This window comes from Dermacentor silvarum, chromosome 11, assembly GCF_013339745.2.
Source record: "Dermacentor silvarum isolate Dsil-2018 chromosome 11, BIME_Dsil_1.4, whole genome shotgun sequence".
In the NCBI taxonomy this organism is placed as follows: Eukaryota; Metazoa; Arthropoda; class Arachnida; order Ixodida; family Ixodidae; genus Dermacentor; species Dermacentor silvarum.
Window position 1 is genome coordinate 35,783,347 of NC_051164.1, and position 22,206 is coordinate 35,805,552.

The 22,206-nt window shown below is 45.5% G+C and overlaps 1 protein-coding gene across 1 annotated transcript in view; it reads right to left on the bottom strand.

Moving 5' to 3' along the window:
• LOC125941403 (uncharacterized) overlaps window positions 1-19,983 on the bottom strand; it is a 46,681-nt gene extending 26,698 nt beyond the window's left edge. The window contains exons 1-3 of the mRNA XM_049658554.1: window positions 19,748-19,983; window positions 17,276-17,633; window positions 10,611-11,275 (exon numbers count right to left, since the gene is read on the bottom strand). Coding sequence (XP_049514511.1) covers window positions 10,643-11,275; window positions 17,276-17,633; window positions 19,748-19,974 — 1,218 coding nt within the window. The 5' untranslated portion in view covers window positions 19,975-19,983 and the 3' untranslated portion in view covers window positions 10,611-10,642. The remainder of the gene's footprint in view (window positions 1-10,610; window positions 11,276-17,275; window positions 17,634-19,747) is intronic.
• Window positions 19,984-22,206: the final 2,223 nt, after the last annotated feature.

The following is a 22,206-nucleotide window of genomic DNA, read 5'->3' on the forward strand; positions in this document are numbered from 1 at the left end:
ATTGGTGCGAAATATACCGTAACCTTTGCGATTCCTTCCTGCTAATCACTTCTTTGACAACAGGTACAAGTGCCCAACGCCAGTGGTGAGATACACCTGCTAATGAATGTATAATTTCACTTCATAGACATCTGGCTGCCGAAGTACCGTAAGTTCGCTCGTACGATCTCTTTCTCTTTTGTCGAAAAGAGTGTGGACTCGCACGCCGGCACACCGTCTGTTCTACAGACACTGTTTTCGTCCAAAACCGGACATATTTCCTCTTCTTGAGGTCGCATGAAGTTATATGCTACGCTTGCACACGACAACGGTTGCTTTAAGGTCATCATAATCATCATCAGCCTATATTTATGTTCACTGCAGGACGAAGACAGTGAACAAATCAAATCACTGTGTTGCGCTAGCTGGTTCCAACTTGCCCCTGCCAATTTCCTAACTTCATCACCCCAACTATTTTATCTGCCGTCTTCGACTGCGCTTCCCTTCTCTTGGTATCCATTCTGTAACTCTAATGGTCCACCGGTTATCCATCCTACGCATTACATGGCCTGTCCAGCTCCACTTTTTCCGCTTAATGTCAACTAGAATATCGGCTATCCCATTTGTTCTCTGATCCACACCGCTCTCTTCCTGACTCTTAACGTTAGTCCTAACATTTTTCCTTCCATCTCTTCCTGTGCGGTCCTCAACTTGTTCTCAAGCTTCTTTGATAACCTCTAAGTTTCTGCTCCATATGTTAGCCCCGGAAGAATGCAATGATTGCACACTTTGTTTCAACGACAGTGGTGAGCTCCCAGTCAGGATTGGGCAATGCTTGCCGTATGCACTCCAACCGAACTTTATTCTTCTGTAAATTTCTTTCTTTTGATTAAGGCCTTGTGAGTAACTGACCTACATAAACGCACTCCTTTGCAGACTCTAGAAGCTGACTGGAGATCCTGAATTCTCGTAGCCTTCTCAGGCTATCGAACATCATGTTTGTGTTCTGCATACTAATCTTCAACCCCATTCTTAACAGTTTCTCGGTTAAGGTCCTCAATCATTTGGTGCAATTCGTCCCCATTGTTGCTGAATAGGGGAATGTGATCTGCAAACCGAAGGTTGCTGAGATACTCGCCATTGATCCTCACTCCTACGCCTTCCCAGTCTAAAAGCTTCAATACGTGATCTAAGCATGCAGTGAATAGCATTGCTGAGATTGTGTCTCTTTGGCTGACCCCTTTCTTGATAGGTATCTTTCTACTTTTCTTGTGGAGAACCAAGGTTGCTGTGCAATCCTTGTAGATATTTGCCAAGATATTTACGTATGCCTCCTGTACTCCTTGATTACGTAATGCCACTACGACTGCTGGTATCTCTACTGAATGAAATGATTTTTCATAATCTACAAAAGCCAGATATAGAGGTTGATTGTACTCCGTAGATTTCTCTATTACCTGATTGATAACATGAATATGATCCATCGTAGAATATCCCTTCCTAAAACCAGCCTGTTCTCTTGGTTGGCTGAAGCCAAGTGTTGACAGACTGTATTCGAAATTATCTTGCTGAATATATTATGCAATACAGAAAGCAAGCTAACGGGTCTATAATTCTTAAATTCTTCAACATCTCCCTTCTTATGGACGAGTATAATATGGGCGTGCTTCCAACTTTCTGGTGCACTCGAAGCCGTGAGGCATTCCGTATGAAGGGCCGCAAGCTTTTCACGCATTAAATCTCCTCCATCTTTCATTAAATGACTGTTATTCCATTCTATCCAGCAGCTTTACCCCTGGTCATGTCTTTCAAGGCCCTTCTAACGTCATCGATACTTATAGGAGGATCCTCTGTATCCTTTTCACTACTTCGAATGAGGATGATGATGATGTACCTCTGACATGGCTCGCACCCAGTAAGGGGGATAGGCCAAGATCGGGCGGCAAGAAAGTAGCTTGACTGCTTGCTTGCTTGCTTGTTTGATCCTCATCCGTGGCGCTTACCCACTACGGTGGATTGGCCAAGAAGGCGGCGGTTAAAGGTTAAACGGAAGGGGGAGATGGAAAGAAAAAAGTTAAAAAAAAACTAGACGAAAAAGTAAATCAGGGTGAAGTATAGTGTTTATGATAATTTGGAAAGAGATTTATAGGACAGAGACAGAATTAAAATCATTGTAATTGTATAAAAACGGCACAAAAATTTTGGTGGTATTAGAATAATTTCGAAACAACAATTAGCGATTTAATGAGTTATCCAATTATTTATTTCGATAATTAACTGGGTAGTCTTTTTGTGTCACAGATATAGTCACAGAGGGCCACGCATATTGATGTTCCTGTGGCTAAAGCCCATCGAAGAAGCCCCGAAGGAGAGAATATTTTGAGTAGTTAGAGAAATACCCAATTTACGGAATGAAAATTCGAATTTCTTCCTCTGATTCCAAAAGCGATAACAAAATAATAGAAAGTGGTCAATGTTTTCTAGTTCCTGGAAGGTAGGACACAGAGGGGACGGTGCCAGACCGGACCTGTGTAGGTAAAAATTAAATGCTGGGATTCGGTAGCGTAATTTTGTTATGGAGATCTCTAATTTACGTGTGGGGCAGCACTTATTGTCCCACGAAAAGGACAAATGTATAAATTCCGACATTTGGATTTTTAGTTTTGCAGAATATTGTAATATGGAAAATTTTCTAAACCTAGCCGCAGTGACATTAGACGAACTAGGCATATGACAGACATAACTGGTCCATCAAGATACATCCGCGCAAGTGTGTCAGCCATTTCATTTAAGAATGTACCACGATGGCCTGGAACCCATACCAATCGTACCAGACCTAAGTTAGGAGGGGTTAACAATCTAAATGTATTGGTTACAGTAGTGTCTGCAGATGAAGTGAGCGATGTACATACTGACAGTGAATCAGTCACTATAACCACTGTTGAATAATTTGAAGGAAGTTTCCGCAGAGCTAAGATAATCGCTGCTAGTTCAGCCAAAAATATGGGTGTGAAATCCGGAAGGCGTACTGCATAAGACCAGGATAGTGATTCGGAGAAAATACCCACACCCGCTTTCTCTTCATTCATTGACGCGTCAGTCGCGATCACATGATCTATTCCTAGTTGCGTTAAATGATCTTGTAACATGCCGTTTAAGTATGTAGTGGGCAGGACTTTGGCATTCGATGGAAATATATCGTCAAATTGAATCATTATATTAGGCAAGGGTTTGTCTGAGCAAGCGATCTCGCGTATGTTAACATTTAACTTAAGGGGTCCCGCCAGCAGTTTTTACTTTGGGACCCCTTCCTGTATACTAGTCTATGTACTAATTTACTTATCAATAAAAATGAATTGAATTGGATCGAGCTCAGCTTGTACAAACAAAACTTGAAGTCGAAGTAGGCGAGACCAATGCTCATCGAAAAATGCCCTCATTTCCCTAATAAATACAAATTGTGATCTTCTCAAAGAAGATGCATAAATGTTTAAATATGTTTTTACCGTTAGAACGCGGAATCTGCAGGGAAGTGTAGGCAGTCGTGCTTCTTGATATAAAACACTGTTATCTACAAATTTTGGCAAACCAAGACAATTCCGAATTGCCTCCCGCTCTAGAAGAACCAGTGGGTTAATTTTGTACGCTGGCCCACCAGAGAATAGCACGCACCCAAATTCCAATATCGGACGAACATACATACGATAAATCATCATTAAAGTGTCTCTGCGTAGCCCAGAGCGATGTCGGCCAAGTTTGCTTATCATGCCAACCGCGCGTGTCGCCCTAGATTTAACATGATCAATGTGATTTCGCCAGCTCAGGTTTGTGTCGTATATTACACCGATATATTTGATAAAGCCAACTTGGGGAATAATTTCCTTATGATATTGTAGAGAGATGTTAATTGGTAAATTCAATGGAAACACAATCAAGGCGCTTTTGTTAACATTGAGCGACATTCGAATATTCGCAAACCAGGCTTCAAGTGTTCCCAAGTACGCCTGTAGTGTACTCTGTAATGAGTGAATATCACTCGCAGACGCAAAGAATGCTATGTCATCTACATAGACATATACTTGTACACTATCACACAATGGGATTGAACTTAGTAAAATGTTGAACAAAATAGGAGAAAGGACAGATCCCTGGGGAACTCCTCTTGTTTGGCTATATTTTTGTGTCACCAAGCCACGCTGAGAACAATAAAATTTTCTATCCTTTAAAAATTCATGTATCCAATTTAATATATATCGAGGGAAATCCATGCTATTTAAACGTTTAGGAGTATGACATGTTCTACACTATCGTAGGCTTTAGCTAAATCAAGGGTCACTAAAGCTGCATACTGCCGCCTGTGCCGTGCAAGCTTAATGCGTTCCTCTAAATCGACATGGGCACACCATATCGAGCATCCGGGTCTAAATCCAATCTGACATGGGCTGAATAATGTATTATCCGTTAAAAATTTCATAATACGAATGTGCAATACCCGTTCTATTAATTTCATAACATTTGAGGTTAATGCGATTGGTCTTATATTATCTGGGTCCAATCCTGCTCCTTGGTTTATTAGCAGGAGGACTGTTTTTGCGAGTTTCCAGTCAGCAGGAATCCATGCGTTCATGAGGGAGTAGTTAACGATATTAGAGAGGTCTCGTGGGGAGAGGTCAAACAATATTTTTAACATGCTTATGTAATGCGATTTGGACCTAGAGCTGTGCCAGGGAGCAGCCGAATAACGTGCTGAAGTTCTTCCATTGATACCTCTATAAAGTCATCCCCTGAGAGAACCCCTACGACGTTTACTTGCAGCTGAGTTGTAAAACGCTCTTCTAAGGCTTTTGCAATCTTATTTAATGATTCTAATAATTATTTTGGCGACAGAACCACTGAATCAATATTTATGGGCACTGGAAAGGCCTTACAAGAGCGAAGAAACCTAAATAATGCTCTTATATTAGCACTTTCGATAAAAAGTTGTAGCGTTTTTCATCATAATTATCCTTCGCTAAGGAAACTGTTCTTTTAATCGTAGCAGCAGCATATTTATAATTACTCCAATTAGTAGGGCACTGGTTGGAAATAAGTTTCTTCCATGCAGCTTTTCGGCATCGATTATCTCGTGCGCAATCACTAGTCCACCATGGACAATCAATGCACTCTTTTGTTGATGATACTACAAATTCTGATTTTTTAATAGTACCCTTCGAAATTGTACAAAGGCTCATCGCTTTAATATCTGTTTCCATATCTGCTCTAGAAGACAAAGTTGACTGTAAATTGTTTTTAAATTTTGAATAGTCCACGAATATATGTGTATGTTTATTTAAACAAATGAGGGGGTTGTTAATTTCAATGACATTCGGGCGGTGGTCACTACTAGTGGCGGCATCAACCACAGTCCAAGAAGAAATGGAAATGCCTGAGCTAGTAAATGTCAAATCTAGGACAGATCGTGACTGCGAACGAACGAAAGTGGCAACTTAAGCGTTTAAACATGTAAAATTTTTAACATTACACCAATCCCATAAACGTTTTCCAGATGAGTCTGTGCGGAAGCCCCATGACACATGATGTGAGTTGAAGTCACCCGCAAGCAATACGTTCTGCAGCAGAACTGATAGTTGGGCGAGTTGGTACGAATTGTGCGCAAAAAGATTTCACTATGAATACGTTCTTTTTGCAGTATGTTACTGCGACATCAAGTGGGCGTTCGTTTTGCACTCCAGCGGGAAAGTAGGAGTTAATTATCGAGAGCGGGGCGCAGCCCGGAATAGTTATTTCTAATATTAAGATTTCACATTCGGATGATAGGGTATGATGCGAAATTTTTGCTTTATGACAGAATTTAGACTAAATGAAAAAAGCTAATCCGCCACCTCGGGAAGGCCTATCCAATCGCAAACACTTGTAATTGTTTAAATGAAAGTCTTTGTGAGCGGACAAACAAGTTTCTTGTAATAGTATAACGTCTGGCGATTGTTGGGAGATTAAATATAATAAATCGGTAGTTGCAGAAAGTATGTATCGGCAGTTCCACTGCAGTATCCTTAGGCGCCCTATGTTGACGGTAGACAAGCAGCCGCAACTGCTTGGTCCAGGATACTGTCTTTTAGAAAGTCAGTCCTCGTAAGTGATGCTTTCACACTCTTTTTTGTTTTGGAGTTAGGAGAATGAGACATTTTGCTGTTAGGCGATCTTGTGCGTTTAAGAACTCGAGTGTCCGTATCTACATCTCTATTGCCTAGAGAGTCTGAATCGGAATGGCATTCATGATCAACCTGAGCGGAAGTCGAAGGACGTACTGAATCCACACTGTTAGAAGGAAGAGGTGTCTGATATTTAGATGATGTTGCAAGTAAGGCGGCCTTATTTTGTGACTGTTTGTTAGTGTCTGAGATATACCAGCCAATTGCGTTGATATTACTACAGCCAAAGATTCAGAGAGATTTAGTAGAATTTTTTCTAGTGCCTTTTCCATCGCTTTTTCTATTGCTGCTGTAATAGGCCTGGGGCACTGACTGATCCATGCCGAATGACTGACGGGCTGTTACACCGGCATAACCCTGGGTCCTGCTCTGAATTTCTTCAAGAGCTTCTCGACGAGAGCACCGTCGCCTCTCAATTATTTCAATCACCTGGACTTCCTTGGACCTGGCAGGGCAGTTGGAGTAGTCTGCAGCATGATTGGCATTGCATAAACAGCATGACTGCACCTAAAACGTGCAATCGTGGGCATCATGTTCTTCTCCGCATAATCGGCATCGAGCACCTGAACGACAGGCATTAGCGCTGTGTCCGTAACGCCAGCACTGGAGACATTCTAGTGGTCGTGGAGCTAAGGGTTCAACCCTGTAGATTAAAGGCCATGCCTTCATCTCTGATGGGCGAGCCGTCCCTGCAGATGTCGCTATGATTGTTTCTGTAGGGACCCTCTTATTGTGTACAAGTCTGGTACAGCGGTACACGGAAACTACACCTGCTGCAGAAAATATCTATAGAATTTCTGGTGGAGTTAAGCTTATGTCCACACCGCGGACTAGGCCTTTGCAGCAAGCTAGATGAGGGATGAAAGATCTCACCGGCTGCGTAGCAAAGTTAGTGCATTTGAGTAGATCCTGTACACAGATCTGGTCTGGTGAACAGCAAAGGATTCCCCCACGTCCAAACTGTCCGACCTCGGTGATTTGCTGAAAGTGAGATGAGATAGCTCGAAGTTCTGATTGAATAGCCTTGGAGTTCTTCATACGGATAATTCCTGCATTGTTAGGTACCAAAGCCACAGGAACGCTACCGACTCCACTGCGAGGAAACCATTCCACCGGTAGATCCTGAGGGGGAATAGAAGCAGACCAGAGGGTAGCCCTCCGGCCTGGAGATGAGACAGACATCACCTTATCAATAACCACCACTGTCTCTCAAGGGGATAAGAACAAAACAATAAAGGTACGAAAAGTAACCGCCGGCTACTTGTCAGCAAACCCCGATGAGGACCGGATCAGGGCACACCAAGGCAGCTTCCTTCGAACTGGAACGATCATCGAGCGGCCACGTCTGGCCGGCAACAAGTAATGGCAAGGGGGATTCTCAGTGACTGCTCTGGGTACTGTAAAGGTCAGTATAAACTTCTTCCGCTGCTTTTACTATGTCATCGAAATTGCTGATATTACCCAGCTTTCAGTGCATACATTTCGCCTTGTCCTATGCCAAGAGTTCTTCTCACTCATTTAATGCTGAGTCCATGTTTCACTGCTTAGTTAATCTTTTCCTCGTTATAATTTCGGATATCCCCTACTTTCTTCTTGATCACTTTTGACAGTTCAGCGAATTCTATCTGATCTCTTGAGTTGGACACAATCATGCTTTGTCGTATCTTTATTAGTTCCTTTGTTACTTGGGGGAGCTTATCTACTGGTTGCCTTGGTGCCTTACCTTACACTTCAATTGGTGCTTCTGAGATCAGCCTAGTTACGGTTTCATTCATTACCTCTGTGGTGTTCATCTCCCTGTTCTAAAGCTGCGTGTTTGTTTCTGAGCACAAGCCTGAATTGGTCTGCTTTTACTCTTACTGCGTCTAGATTGGCCTGTTTCTTCCCGACTAATTTTATTCTTTCTCTCTAAAAATTGAAAGAAATCCCAGACCTCACAAACCTTTCGTCACTGCACTTTACCCTTCCTAACACATTTCTACACCCTGCAATATGCTAGGATGGGCAAAGAGTATGAAATATATTTCATTCCTTGTTTCTCCATTAGGGCTTTTCCAGGTCCACTTCCTGTTGCGGTGCTTCCTGAGGAAGGTATTCATTATTTGGAGCCTATTCCTTTCCGCGAAATCTACCAACATCTCAACTCTAGCGTTCTTAGAATCGATGCCGTAGTTGCCAATTGCTTGCTGACCAGCTTACTTTTTTCCCGACTTTTGCATTAATGTCGCCCGTGACTACAGTGTACATAGTTTGCAACTTTCTCATTGCTAATTCAACATATTCATAAAACTGTTACATTTCTTTATCATCATGACTGGAGGCTGCGGCGCAGGCTTGTATTACCTTCACTCTATACCTCCTATTCAGCTTCATTGTGACTACTACCCGTCTCATTAATGCTGTAGAATTCAATGTTGCCCGCTATGTCCTTATGGAGTAGAAATCCTACTCCGAATTCTCTCCTATCTGGACGACCTGTGTAGCAGAGGGCGTGGCTGTTAGTCAGGACTGTATAAGCCACACCAGTTCTTCTCACCTCACTAAGTCTAATTATATACCAGGCAATACCAGATAATTCTTCAAATAGCCCTGATATGCTAGCCTTACTCGATAGGGTGCGCGTGTTGAACGTTACCAGGTTGTTTCCATTGGCGGCCTGTCCGGACCCAGAGATTCTTAGCACCCTCTGCAGCGTAGCAGGTCTGACCGCCACTTTGGTCAGGTGCTCCGCAGCCATTGCTGACTGCGGGCCATGGCTTAATTGCAGGAGTCATGTAGGAAGTGTTGGCCGAATACTGCACCAGGGAAGCAAATTCCTGTTCTGGTAGGGGAGTGACTTTGTTGAAGTTTAATGTGCCTTCCTTATTTGGTTGCACCTGGACTACTGTGGGCCCACTAGTTCCCGGCCGTTTGTTTTGACGGTTTGAGGCGCCACTCCATGCCTGAAAATGTAGTCGACTGGTGCAGTATTTGAACTTACGACCTCCAGGTTAGAAACCGGGTGTTCTACCACCAAGAAATGTCTTATGGTATGTTGCTATTACTCAGGTTCACGAATGGAAATTCAATTACAACGCGAAACATATCTCCTTACTTCAACCAAGCATTGAGATTGCATAGGCCGTTTTATACCTACAACTAGTGCATTTCGTGCCTGCACGAGACCATCTGCCCAAATACTGGCCCGTCCTGACGCTTGTCACAGTAATTATTTCCCAAGTGCACCGAATTAAGTAGTGATCACTCACTAAACAAGCCCAAAGGGCTAGACGGGCGAACAGCCGTTGGGAATTAAAAAAAATTAATTATGGGGCTTTACGTGCCAAAACCAGTTCTGATTATGAGGCACGCCGTAGTGGAGGACTCCGGAAATTTGGACCACCTGGGGTTCTTTAACGTGCACCTAAATCTAAGTACACCGGTGTTTTCGTATTTCGCCCCCATAGAAATGCGGCTGCCGTGGCCGGGATTCGATCCCGCGACCTCGTGCTCAGCAGCCCAACACCATAGCCACTGAGCAACCATGGCGGGTCAGCCGTTGGGAATGCGCACATAACGGCGTACGGGCCTAGGAAACCCTCTAGAATCCTTCAGCATTCCCGCAATGACAGCAAAACCATCGTTTCGAAAGCACTTCTCAAAATTTCTCGTTGGTTGAAATGGTTTCTGTAATCTCCATGTTGAATTTTGCCGCGTTTCCACTTTCTCGGACTCTTTTGGACATTCGTCAATTCCGGAGTTTGCGCGTACATGGGTTGGCTCTTTCGCATAGTTTGGTCAAGCGCGCTGCACCTTGGAACGCAGATGAACAATAAAAGAAACAATGAATGAAGGTAGCATTTTAACGCGAGTGGCATTATCCTATCTGTGACGCGCGCCCATATACACTTGCACACTAACACTCGCGAACTGACATAGGCACAAATCTCTTGTTCAGTTATTCACAAACCTCAGATTTATTGCAGCTACGACAAACAGCGAACCGCTTGCGGTCACTGCTTTCGTTCATAAAGGTAAGCAGTAACGCAAGAAAGGAACTGTTACCTCATGACCAATTCGCAGATAAGAATATTTATTTTGCGTTAATAATTGTACCCTCAGTAAAAAAACATACCGCCATTTATGGCTTCTTGATAATAGATAATAAATATCTGGCGAAAAAATAAAGAACAAAGAAAAAGGCTCGATCGGATAGGACGACCTTCTATGGTGTGACACGCAGGCCTTTGAAGGGCTCACTTGAGGTCCTCTGTAGAGTCAAAGCCCAGTCTGGCGAAGTCATGATGAGCACGTGGACGCGAGAGCCAGAGAGCCGCTGTTTGAGGCGGCCACGGTGCAATTGACTTGAAGGAGGAAACGGTCGAGCATGTTCCCGATGGTTGTCTGCTTGCGTGTGGTGCACTTCTGGACTCTCACAACCTTCCCCTTGCCGACCGCCTTCTCGATGATCTTCAGGTTGACTGCAGCCGTCTCTGGGTCGACATAGCGCACGAAGGCCTTCGAGTGTGCCCTTGGCCGTGAAGAGGGCGAACCTCGGGATGTTCCGAATTTTCAAATTTCTTCCCCTTGAAGACGAGCTTGATGATGTCGCCAGAGAGTTCAGTGATGTCGACAGATCGTGGCGAGTGAGTGATCGTAATCGCCAGGCTGGAGCTGTACCTCTTTCTGTGACTGCCAATGTATTGGTCGGGCACGTAATCTTCCAGCCTGAGATCCTCGGCGTCATTGGTCTTGCACCTGATGGCTGACTGGGCTCGCCAGGCGCTCCTGCTTGTACTGGCCTCGTCTGATTGCTCATCCTCCTTGTAATACAATCGGTGGTCGTTCTCCTCGGCATTAAAAATTTCCAGGTCAGCTGAATCGTCATCGTAATCATCGTCCTCGTCCTGCACGTCTTCTTCATCCTCACTTTCGTTGTCACACTGCATGGCTGTGAACGAGTCCACCTGCTTGGTACGCTTCGCTGCGGGGACGTCCCCAAACGCTCGTTCGTCGTCTTCGTAGTCATCGGCATGACAGAGCTGCTTCACGTCCACCACAAGGTTCTTGATTCGCTCGCCAGAAGAGCCAGGTTTTGCAGGTTGCTGCAATAGAACGTGAAAATGTTTCTTGCAATAAATCCCATTGCTGTTCGTGAAAGAACAATCGAAAACTGAAAGGACTTCATGAGAACCCTCTTGAGGCTAATGTTGTACGCAATATTTTACTAGTAACACATGAAAGTAATCAATAGCAGTACGATATTCTCTTTCAATCATTGTAAAGCTCTAGTAACATGCACGCAGAAGCATACTTGCGAAGAGCATGGTGTATGGCTGCAGGGACACGTTTGGCGGGGCTCTAGCAGCTCTGCGGCCTTGCGTACCTCGTTATTTCGAAGTTCTGTGCTTTCTGAGCGTTTCACGCCTAGCCATGGACATATATATTTATTTTATTTACCAAATACTGCAGGCGCATTAGCGGGCCCAAGCAGGAAGGGCATAAGAATACAGTACAGCACAATAAGTATTCACCACAATGACAGCAAAAAAAAAAGAATTTATTTGCAATGGGGCATGTTAGAGCAATAACAGGAGAAATTTTATACAAATGCAAAACATGACGATAGATAAGAAACAATCAATTTGTCGATAGACTCGATGGATATAATCGCATTAGAAGGCAGCTTGTTCCATTCCTCAAGTGTGCGTGGGTAGAAAGAATACTTAAAAGCGTTTATTTTGGCGTAGTATGGAGTTAGGGACTGATCATGATGATACCTTGTATGACGGGTAGTAAGGGGCGAAAGATACGGCTGAGGACTCATAGAAAGTTTATTGTTGTTTAGTAAAAATATAAATTTTAATCTGTGAATTTTGATTCGTGCTTAAAGTGGTGGGATGGCATGTTCTTTAATTAAAGCGGAGGGAGAGTCGGTAGTACGGTATTTTGAAAAAATGAAGCGTACGGCTTTCTGGTGGTTTGATTTGAGTGCCTCAATATGCTGTTTAGCGTAGGGGTCCCAAACTGAACAAGCATACTCTAGTTGTGGTCTGATGAGGCTACAGTAGGCTAAAGAATTTACCCTGGAAGGAGCATTTCTTAGTTTATGGTGCAAAAGCCCAAGTTTCCGGTAGGAGGATGAACAAACGTTGTCAATATGATTGTTTCACCTTAAACGATTTGTTATGGTAACACCAAGGTATTTATGTTCATTAAATTCTATCAGAGGATGCGATGGAAGAGTGTACGCAAAGGAATGCACTAGGGTTTTGTTGTTTGTCTTCATAAAAACAGTTTTTTCGGCAATAAGTTGCATATCCTAATTACTGCACCATGTGTCAATTTTTTGGAGGTTAGAGTTAGGCAGAACTTGGTCACTAGTACAGTTATTTCGTTGAAGAGAATGCAATGATCAGCAAACAGTTTAATCTGAACCGGTTCGGTTATAACACTGACAATATCTTTCAGAATATCAATATCACAAATACGATGCTACATAACTGTTACCTTTTTGAGGGGCGAACACTGAACACAGAAGCGAAAAGTGCGCGGCGACATTTCGTAGCATTGTCGGAAGTGTGATAATCAAGGACATTATAAATGTCACATTAGGTGCCACAATTAACGATAATGTATCATCACCATGCTACCAAGGAATATAGAGCGGCACCATATTGCAAAATTGCAACACACGCAATAAGGGCAGCTCAGTTGCAGTGTTCGCTCAAAGTAAACGCAATAAACAAAGTGGTTACGTGTATTTGTCTCGGCAATGAACACGAAGTGACCAATCGTAAAGCAGCCTCAGGCGTAAAGCAGCCTCAGCCTCAAGCAGCCTCAATCGTAAGCAGCCTCAGAAGAAATCGCACTTTTTCTTGGGGTTCATAGGCCTGCCGACTTCGCAGTTGAAAACCCGCGCGAAAACGCGGCTGTTCTTCACGATCTGGTTGCAGCTAAACTCGACCAGGAGCGACGCGTGCACTAGAGGTGACACATAACCACGAAGAACGTTGCATCGCTGCTGTAGTTTCCAAGGTCACCGGCCGCCGTTGACCCATCGGTATCGGCCGACGCGAATGCATCCCAGACGAGGTCGACCAGTTGCGGTCAGGTACGCGTGCTGGTTGGCCCGTGATGGGACCACTGGCGAAGTGAAGCAGGCGAGTTTCTCTTCAACCTTGGCGAGCGCCACCGAGTTGTGGGGCAGGCGGCTCTCGAAGAGCCGTACAGCGGCCGCACCCAGCAGTGTTCCGATAGTACCGTACTTAGCCGCTACTGTTAAGTCCCGGTCGTACGGCGGTAGCATCGAGAAGAGTGGAGGGATGCGAACACCCAACCTTTGCGAGTCGGAGAAAGCGTAGCCGTCGGACTCACGGAGTTGTCTTATGTAGCTAGACGACACCTCCCGAAATTCTTCCTCGGGGATGCATGCGTTGGCCCCGGCAACGGCCTTCTAGTTATGCAGCATCGAAACGTTGATGGCGACTGTGTCGAACACGTCGCTAAGGTCTTGCTTGCTGAACTGCTCGCTGAGGAAGAGGACGTCGTGGAAGTCTCCTGGGTCAAGAGCTACACGATCGGAGGTAAAAGACCAGCGCCCGCGCTTGACCTGCTTGACGAAGAGGTCGGCGATGGTCCACGCTATCCCATTCACGTCGTTCCGTGCCTCAGCGTCCTCGTGAGTACCCGAGAACTCTGCGTACGCAGTCCATGCCAGGAGCATCTCGGTTAACTCGATACAGTCAGCATCATGGCTGGGCCGTTCGGCAACGGTGTCCAGAGCGGAGCCTACGCTCTGATACAAAAATTGTGAGAACGATTTGCTGATAAATCGCCACATGGCCTGCAGCACGCACCAGCCGAGGTAGAACTCTAACCGCTGTTCGCCCAGCTGCTTCGACAAGTGTTGAAGACGTTTCATGTATTCCACGGCGCACATTTCTACCCTCGTCGATGACGGCAGATTGAGGCCGTATTTCAAGAATGCTCGAAGCTGCATGAAGCTGTTATGTTCTAGGTAGCGGCCTAGCTGTTCCATAGAGTCGAGTTCAACCATTTCGGCATCGCCGTGGTCGGCGGACATCAATACCAAAATCAATATGTTTTCGATCTGATTGAACTCCTAGAAACTTAATGTAGGTGTCACGTTGGTATTGTAGAGATCTGCCACGCGTTCGTAATAGCTCCGGTAGTTGCCTTTTTTCACTAGCAGTGCTCGCATCTTGACCCAGTTTGGCAGTGCGTCGCCAGGCTCGATGCGAACAAACACTTCGCCCGCCTTGGTTCGGATCTCGCGGGTGCTGAGCAGTGGTGAGATCCGAAACGCCTTGAACACCCTGGCTGCCGCTACGGTGAGCTCTCCGTTCTTGCTGTCGACATGCGGCCACGTGATGCCCAACTTAGTCGTCTGCTCCTGAAGGAGTGCATTTTGTCTTGGCCATCCTCGACGATGACTAGACAGCTTTGCAGCAGCATGGCGACCTGTTGAGTTGCGTTTCTCGTTTTGTTGTTCATGTTGGCTCGCACCAGAATGTTGATTACCTGGTATTAAACAAAGCAGCACGCATAGATTTTTTTGAGCTGCAGAGTTACCGACTGAAATCGATTGAATTGCTCTTCTTGCTCAAAGGGGCCCTGAAACACTTCTTATCGAAATGGATAACTGCAGTTCAAGTTAAAATTGGCAGTCAAACACGCCCTTCGTGGCGCTTCCGCTCCTTCTTGAATTCCTTACACTGCGAAGGCTACGGAGGAATAAGGGCGTGCCTAGAACGCTTCGTCTACTGAACGTCACCGTGGCGCGCAGTTCTACTTTGATTTTGGATGTTAACGTAGACAGCACTACTTGCAATTCTGGCGCCTACAACGTGCCAAGCGTAAGCCATACGCGATATCTACGCTACGTAGGAGACCACAGCTACATGCCACTGTAGTGCGTGTATGCAGCATTTGCTTTGTGCACGACAGGGCTCGCGCTTATATACTCTAGTCTGATCATGCTACGTGGTGCGGACAGGCTTTGTCCTTCACCAGCTTGACCGACGGATAGTAGGAACAACCAACGTGTGCATTCTGAAGCGATATCAATAGTATGCCGAACAGTCTAACGAGGAGCCGCCAGAAGTGAGCACGCGCTGGTAGCATGCGTGTGTGACGCCAGTTCAGCGTCCAAACCTAGTCGAAATTATCGAGACCCGACGGCTACGTAACCGATTAGCCGGTTGGTAAATTTTAATTCTTACAAGGGATGCCAGGGCCGAGCGTGAGCAAAAGATAGTCGGCTTCTTCCGGTTGAAGGTACGTTTTATTATTGAAATTCGCAAGCAGCTTTTCGCTTACTTCAGCCTGTTTATTAAACTTCGTGAATAGATATACCCAGTAACAGCAGGAAGAAGCCTACTGATCCAATATCCTTCTTGATTGATGTCAGAAATTGGCAGCCGGGTATGGGAATCTTCCATATTACGAAATAAAGCGTCTAGAAAAGAGTGAGGAGCACTCTTTTGTTGAAAAGAGAGTTTGAGAGAAAAGTGACAGTGCGCTCCGCTTCTGAGCGCCACGTGTCGCGCACGCCTGCAAGACTTGGCTGAGATGCTTACAGCAGCGTATGCTATCCGCGGACTATGAGTATGTTTTTGCAACCAAGCTGTTTATTGCTTGGGTTCCGTGGTTTTTGTTCTGCGCCAACAAAAGCTCAGGTCCCGAATAACCTTTATCCCGAAGGCGGGGAAATCGGTAAACATAGACAACCTCCGGCCCATCTCCCTCACTTCATGTGTAGGGAAACTCGTGGAAACGATGGTCCGTGAACGCCTCTCGGAATATCTCGAGAGCAAGAACACCTTCGCCGACACCATGTTCGGCTTCCGACCTCAAAAGTTGGCACAAGACATCCTTTTACAGCTTCATCACGAGATCCTTCATCACGAATTCGATAAAAATATTTTGATTCAGTGCAACAGCTTACACGTCTCGACAATTGGATAGGCATTTTGATTAGATTAGTTATTAATATGCATCATTTTCAAGATCAATAGACTCTCAGGTAGACAATAAAGGTTTCTTAAAGATTTGCCGCTGGGCGACCCACGAGAGAGAGAGATTGTGGTTGTGAAGAGAAAGAGGCGCTATTCATGTCTACGCTCGCACCACCCTCTCTTTGTCGGCGTTCCAAGCGCTTGCGTATCTATTTAATATTCCTTCCACTCTCCCGTGGCGGCACAGATCCAAGCGCTTGCGTATCTATTTTCCATTCCTTCCACTCTCCTGTGGCGGCGGTCCCGTCGAAAGGAAACGAGGTGACACAGACGTTTCGTGCGACCAGGCAGCGTCGGCCATGTCTGCGTTCTCACCGCCATCTCTTCGTCAGCCTTCCAAGCGCTTGCTTATCTAGCTTCCTTCCGCTCTCCAATCTGTGTCGCTTCGCTGGTCATCCAACTTCCCACGAGTGGAATGGCTCAGGATTTTTCTCCAAGCCCAAGGGGGGGTTTAGGACCCCCAAAAGGAGTGTTGCAACGCTTTTTCAACACGGAGAGATATTCGCGATCTGCAGCGAATGCTATCTTGAGTTACAGCGGTACTTGGCATAAAGGAGCTTGTAATATCGCACAAAAGATCCTTTACTCTTTCCTTCCGCGCTCGAGACTACAACAGGGCTTACGTCAGAGCTCTGTAGGCGGACTTTACAAGCGAAGGAAAACACTACGAAAGAAAGTAAATTGTAATAGGGTTTAGGAGATAAGAGCTGAGATTGCTCTGTGAGCGTTGTCCGTTTGTACTTTCCGTTACGTTGTTGAGCCTTCGTCATTATGTCACCTCCTCCACTCCAACACCATGATCAAACAACTTCATCTATGTTGAAGAAAACAAAAACCATTTTACTTCGACAAATTCCCTCTATGAATGCCTCGGCAAAGACAGCTTGTTTTTATATGGAACAAATACCTTCAACATATCTGTAAGAAATCAACGGGATCGAAAATTTAATTTTCGAATGCTATAAGTAGGAGTAACGCCAGCTGTGTTTGATATGCGGGTTGATCATTCGGCGCTGCACGGCATTCGTAAGCACATGACAGATATTGGAGGGCAGGATATCATACCTCGTCGACAAGGAGGCTCAGAGGCTTCTCATACACGGAGGCCGACTCGCTCCCGCCGCCGCACACGTGCTCGTAGAGGTTGACGCAGGGGTCGACGCTGGCGTTGGACGCGGCCACCAACATGTCGTTGAGAGCCACGCAAGCCCGCGTCAGGCAGACGCTGCGGCGAGGTCTGTGCGCTGGTACGGCAGGGCGCCACAACAGTGTGGGCAGGCTGATGACCAGGCAAGCCGACGCCATGGTCGCCAGTGCCTCGAGCGCCGGTTGGGCGCTCTGTTCCCCTAGTGGGTGCTCCTCGCTTGGCACTTCCGCAGTCCCCGAAAAGGGCATCTCCGAGGGTCCCGTTCCCGTGTTGGCCCTGTACGGTGCGCGAAAACTTCAATCAACTGCAGGTGCCGCCAAAAAATAGGTGACCCCACGTTTCAAGACTTTTTGACACCCTTAAAGAAGAATTGACGGTGTTGTGCTTTGATTTGCTAGCTGTTGGATAATAATTTCCGATTCTCTAACAGCAGTATCTGAACTTACTCACCGAAAACGCAAAATGTTTGCTTCCCAGCCTTTATGTACGAGTGCTAAATTAGGCATAGATAGATATAAGAGGTGTTTACATTTAGGTTTGCCACTGCGCGGCTTTTCGACTGCACCAAGATTTAAAAATATGCAAATGCCTCATAGCTGAAAACACCCAAGCTAATGTTGTTTGCCCATAATATTTTCTTGGATCCTACCTAATTAAATAAGTAGTCTCAAATAAATAATCAACTTGTCAATATTAAAATAGGTTGAAATTGTCAATGATAAAATTGTTGAGCAACATGAAAAACTCCCTATACAGCTTTCTGTTGGAAATACGCGTTTTCCAGAGCATGATAGAAGCTCGCAAACACGCGCAGTGCATCGAGCGGCCAGTCGAGCGGCAGTCTTGCCTGTATTCGCGGGCTTCTTTCTCGCTCGGGAAAACACATTTATGTAGTACGTATTGAGCAACACAAAGCTGTATCGGGAGTTTTTCATGTTGCTCAACAATTTAATCATTGACAATTTCCATCTAATTATAATAATTCAGAAATTGATTATTTAATTGAGACTATTTAAGTAGGCGGACTGCAAAAAATATTCTGAGTATCTCCAAACGACTGCAAACATTTCCTTGGGTCTGTCCAGCTAGGTGGCATATGCATATTTTAAAATCTTGGCGTATAATAGTTTGGACGAAAAAAGCGAGGCATGCTACCCTGCATTATCGTCATAATGTTCTTACCATTTTTTATGTTGCTTGCGTATAGGTTTGCTATTCCGAAAAATTAAATGCTTATTAAATTTACTATAATAATTTATTATTGGATAATACATGTGCTTTCTTTTAGGAGGACACCCTGACGGCTTTTCATTCCTGAAACTCCTGATTCTCAATCTCTCCTTCTGTAATTGACGTTCAACATGAAAATCAAAAGTGTCGCAAGAGAGGCGCGCTTTCCTGTCGCAGACGGATCTGCAGGATTGCTCGTTACATCATGGCACACAAAGGTTGTGACGTCATCTGTTGACAAAGCACTGGCTCTATCCTACCAGTCCTCGTGATGTAGTCGGTACAAAAGCACGCCCCGACAATTTCGCATAAAGATAGGCATGACGCATTAGTGTATTATTATCATTTTATTTATTAATTATTTCTTTTTGCAGTAGTGCTTTGTGTGGCTTAATTCTGGTTGCAAGACATTGGCGTCGTCGTCGCGCACTCAGGTGAAAATGTCAAACCACCGGCGCTGACACCGCGATTGCGAACCCACACTGTCTGCATTCGTTAAACAAGTTGTCACAAGAGACTTCCGCGGGCTCATGCATACGGGTGTGCAAGAGTGAACAGTGATAGGCCGTTCACCCCTTCTGTAGGGTACCCATATGGGTGCTCTCACTGTAATAAGTCAAGAAAGTTCACGTGCAAGCAGTATAATGCTTAACTCATTTCCTGCCGTTTCACCTCAACCTCCAGATAATGCGCACTCGCTCACGCGCAATAAAATTAACTATCCCTCAGGTGAAAGCCACTGTTGGTCGAAGAAAGCCTGAATGACTCAACCTGAGCTAGAGTTTACCGAAGTGATTTACGGGAGTCAGCAAAAGCCATTTATAAGGGCCTCCCAAAAAGGTGGCCCTAATTATGTAAAGCCGATGAACTTCCCTGGAAATCCATTATTAAGGGCGCCCATGTCTCGGGCATTTCCAGGGTTCAATAAATGAAATCAAACTGAAGCCGTGTTGGACCATCACAGCAGTGAAAAAAAATGTGCATGAATAATTTTCTGCTTTTTGAATATGTTTCGCTCTGCGTGATACAAAGTTTGGATGATGCGAATATTCCATGTTACGTTCTGAAATTTGTAGCATCAAGATTATACTACATTTCTTGCTTATCCATCATTTTCGTAATTTTCAATAAAAAATTTGAAACAACGAAATAAACTTTACGGCAGAGTGGTGTTGGCCATGGATTTCTTGCCCTCGAGTCCGCTGTCCACGTCCACATGATTGGCCCGTTGCTGTCGCGGTAGAGAGCACTGCGGCCGCGAGAGAGCGCCCGGAGAAATGGCCAGCGTGTACGGGGACCCGATCTCCTCCGCGAGGCAGCTCTGGCCGCCTAGGCTGACACCTCCGCCACTCTGCATGCCTCCTCGGGACGGTGACGTCACGGGCATTGCGTCAATACGCCGCTATTTGGTAGGGCCAAGGCAGAAAGGACGAAAGAGAGAGAAATAATTTATTTAAGGCTCTTTAGTCGTAAGTTACGATGATCTATTCATAACTGCACCAAAGGCGACAAATTTTAATATACGGTGCTACAGTCCTTGTTAAAGGAAAGTAATATGGTAGGAATATTATTTCTGTATTTTCTTGGGAGTCATCTCAATTACGGAAAGGCTATTACGGCTCATTGTACAAATAGTATAATGTCGCCTTTTTTATTAGTAAGATTTTTGTTTCAGCCCGCCAAGCCGTATGTACTAGTTTTTTATAGGGAGCCTACATGCAACGTCGTTTAAAACGGCGTTGCACGTAGGCTCCCTAGTTTTTTACGGCTAAACGACAACCTACAGACGTGATAGCGTCTGATTGTAACTTGAATATACTGAAAAAAAATAAGGCTGATAAGCAGCCAGGGATTTTTTAATGCTATCGCGGTCCAGTCATAAAGGCGAAGCTCAAGCGTCCTGCAATTCTTTTTAATCGCTTTCTGCGTGGAGTCCACTGCTCGACAAAGCACGCTGTCCGAGTATGTACATCAAGAAAATGCTCCTGCGCATCACAGCGGAATTCATCCATGCAATTCGTCACCCGACCCCAAAACTTCTCCCCTTTTCTTAAGTGAGCCTCCTGAAAAGCATTTCTGCCAAAACCGCCTAAGAAAAAAAAAAAAGACGACTAATAACACTGCAGGAGACCAATGACGGTGCTTAAGATTTTCTATATTAGCAACTAGTGTCCAGTTGTCTGGTCAAAACCTGCCGAGCCGGTGCCAGAGGCAGCGGCTGCAGTCACGGACACCAGGCGCGTTCGGTGCGAACGCGGGGAAACGCGATCGGCGTTGGCAGCAGCTCTACGCGTCCCACTACCACATGTCTTCGCTCCTCCTCTCCACCTCGCATCCGCTATGCTGCGCGATATTATACTCTGCATTCACTCTCTCTCAGCTCTCTCTCCCCCAGCTTGGCGAAGCTATCGCGCAGCTCGTATGAGCTATGGCGTTTTGTGTATACGCCGCGAAATTTTCCGACCGAACGAAAGGTATACAGCTTTCTGTAAGAAAAAATACTTACCGGGAATGCCGGCTTCTTTTTCTGTAATGAAAGAAAAGCTTGATTAGGTTACCCGCCGCGGTGGCTTAACCACTATGATGCTTCACTGCAAAGCACGAGGTCGCGGGATCGAATCCCGGCCGTGTCGGCCGCATTTCGATGTGGACGAAATACGAAAACAGCCGTGGACCGTGCATTGGGGTCACTAGACATCCCCTGGTGTTCAAAACTCATCCGGACTAATGCGTGCACTATGAGGCACAACGGCGTGCCTCATAATATAATAATATGCCTCATAATATCAACGGCGAGCCTCTGATCTAAATAGGCACTCTGTGCTGCAGCTAAACGTCGCCTCCCTTCCCTCCCCCCCCCCCCCCCCCCCCCCCCCCACGGCTTTCGCACGTCGGAAGAAGGCGCGTTTGCTCTACATATATGGTGATTGTAAAGGAGGAAAGAGACACCTACTTCTGCAGCCCTTAAGGGAGCATGGCGCAGAACGCGCGTTTGTTCTCCGCCGTCGGTTCACTCCCCGTGAAAGCGCGCGTCCCTCGCGCCCTTTCACTCGCACATACATCGTTCGGTGGCGCGCGGCGACGATTTCATCTCCATTAACGTCATACGGAACCTCATGGCGACGCCGACGGCAGAAATCTGCTTTGGAGTGTCCATATAATTGCTATCGCAATAAAAGGTCACGTCTCCCGAAAACTTCCTGCGCTCAGGTTGGCCCCAGATGTACGCTGCTCTCCTAACACGTGAACGCGGTTAAGGCAGCTTCCTTCTTAAACGATGCAACAGGAAGTATCTCTGTTGATTAGAAAATAGTTTATGAAAATGATTAGGCAGTGGTTGGTTAATGATTTTGACTCTTCACTGCACGAGATGAGCTCCTAGTCTGACAGCCGGACAAGAGTTCCAAATTTAGGGGGTGGGGGGAGCGGCTGAATGCTCTCACACCAACTTTGTCTATAAGTCCACGCTAAAGAACTTGAAGCAATGAAAATTAGTCCGGAGGTCCCCACTACTGATAGACAAACCATAAAGAGCTGAGAATTATAGAAGCATTTGAGGGCTCTTAAAAGCAGAAGGCTATTCGAGTTGTACTCATCATACAAATTTTTTTCACATGGC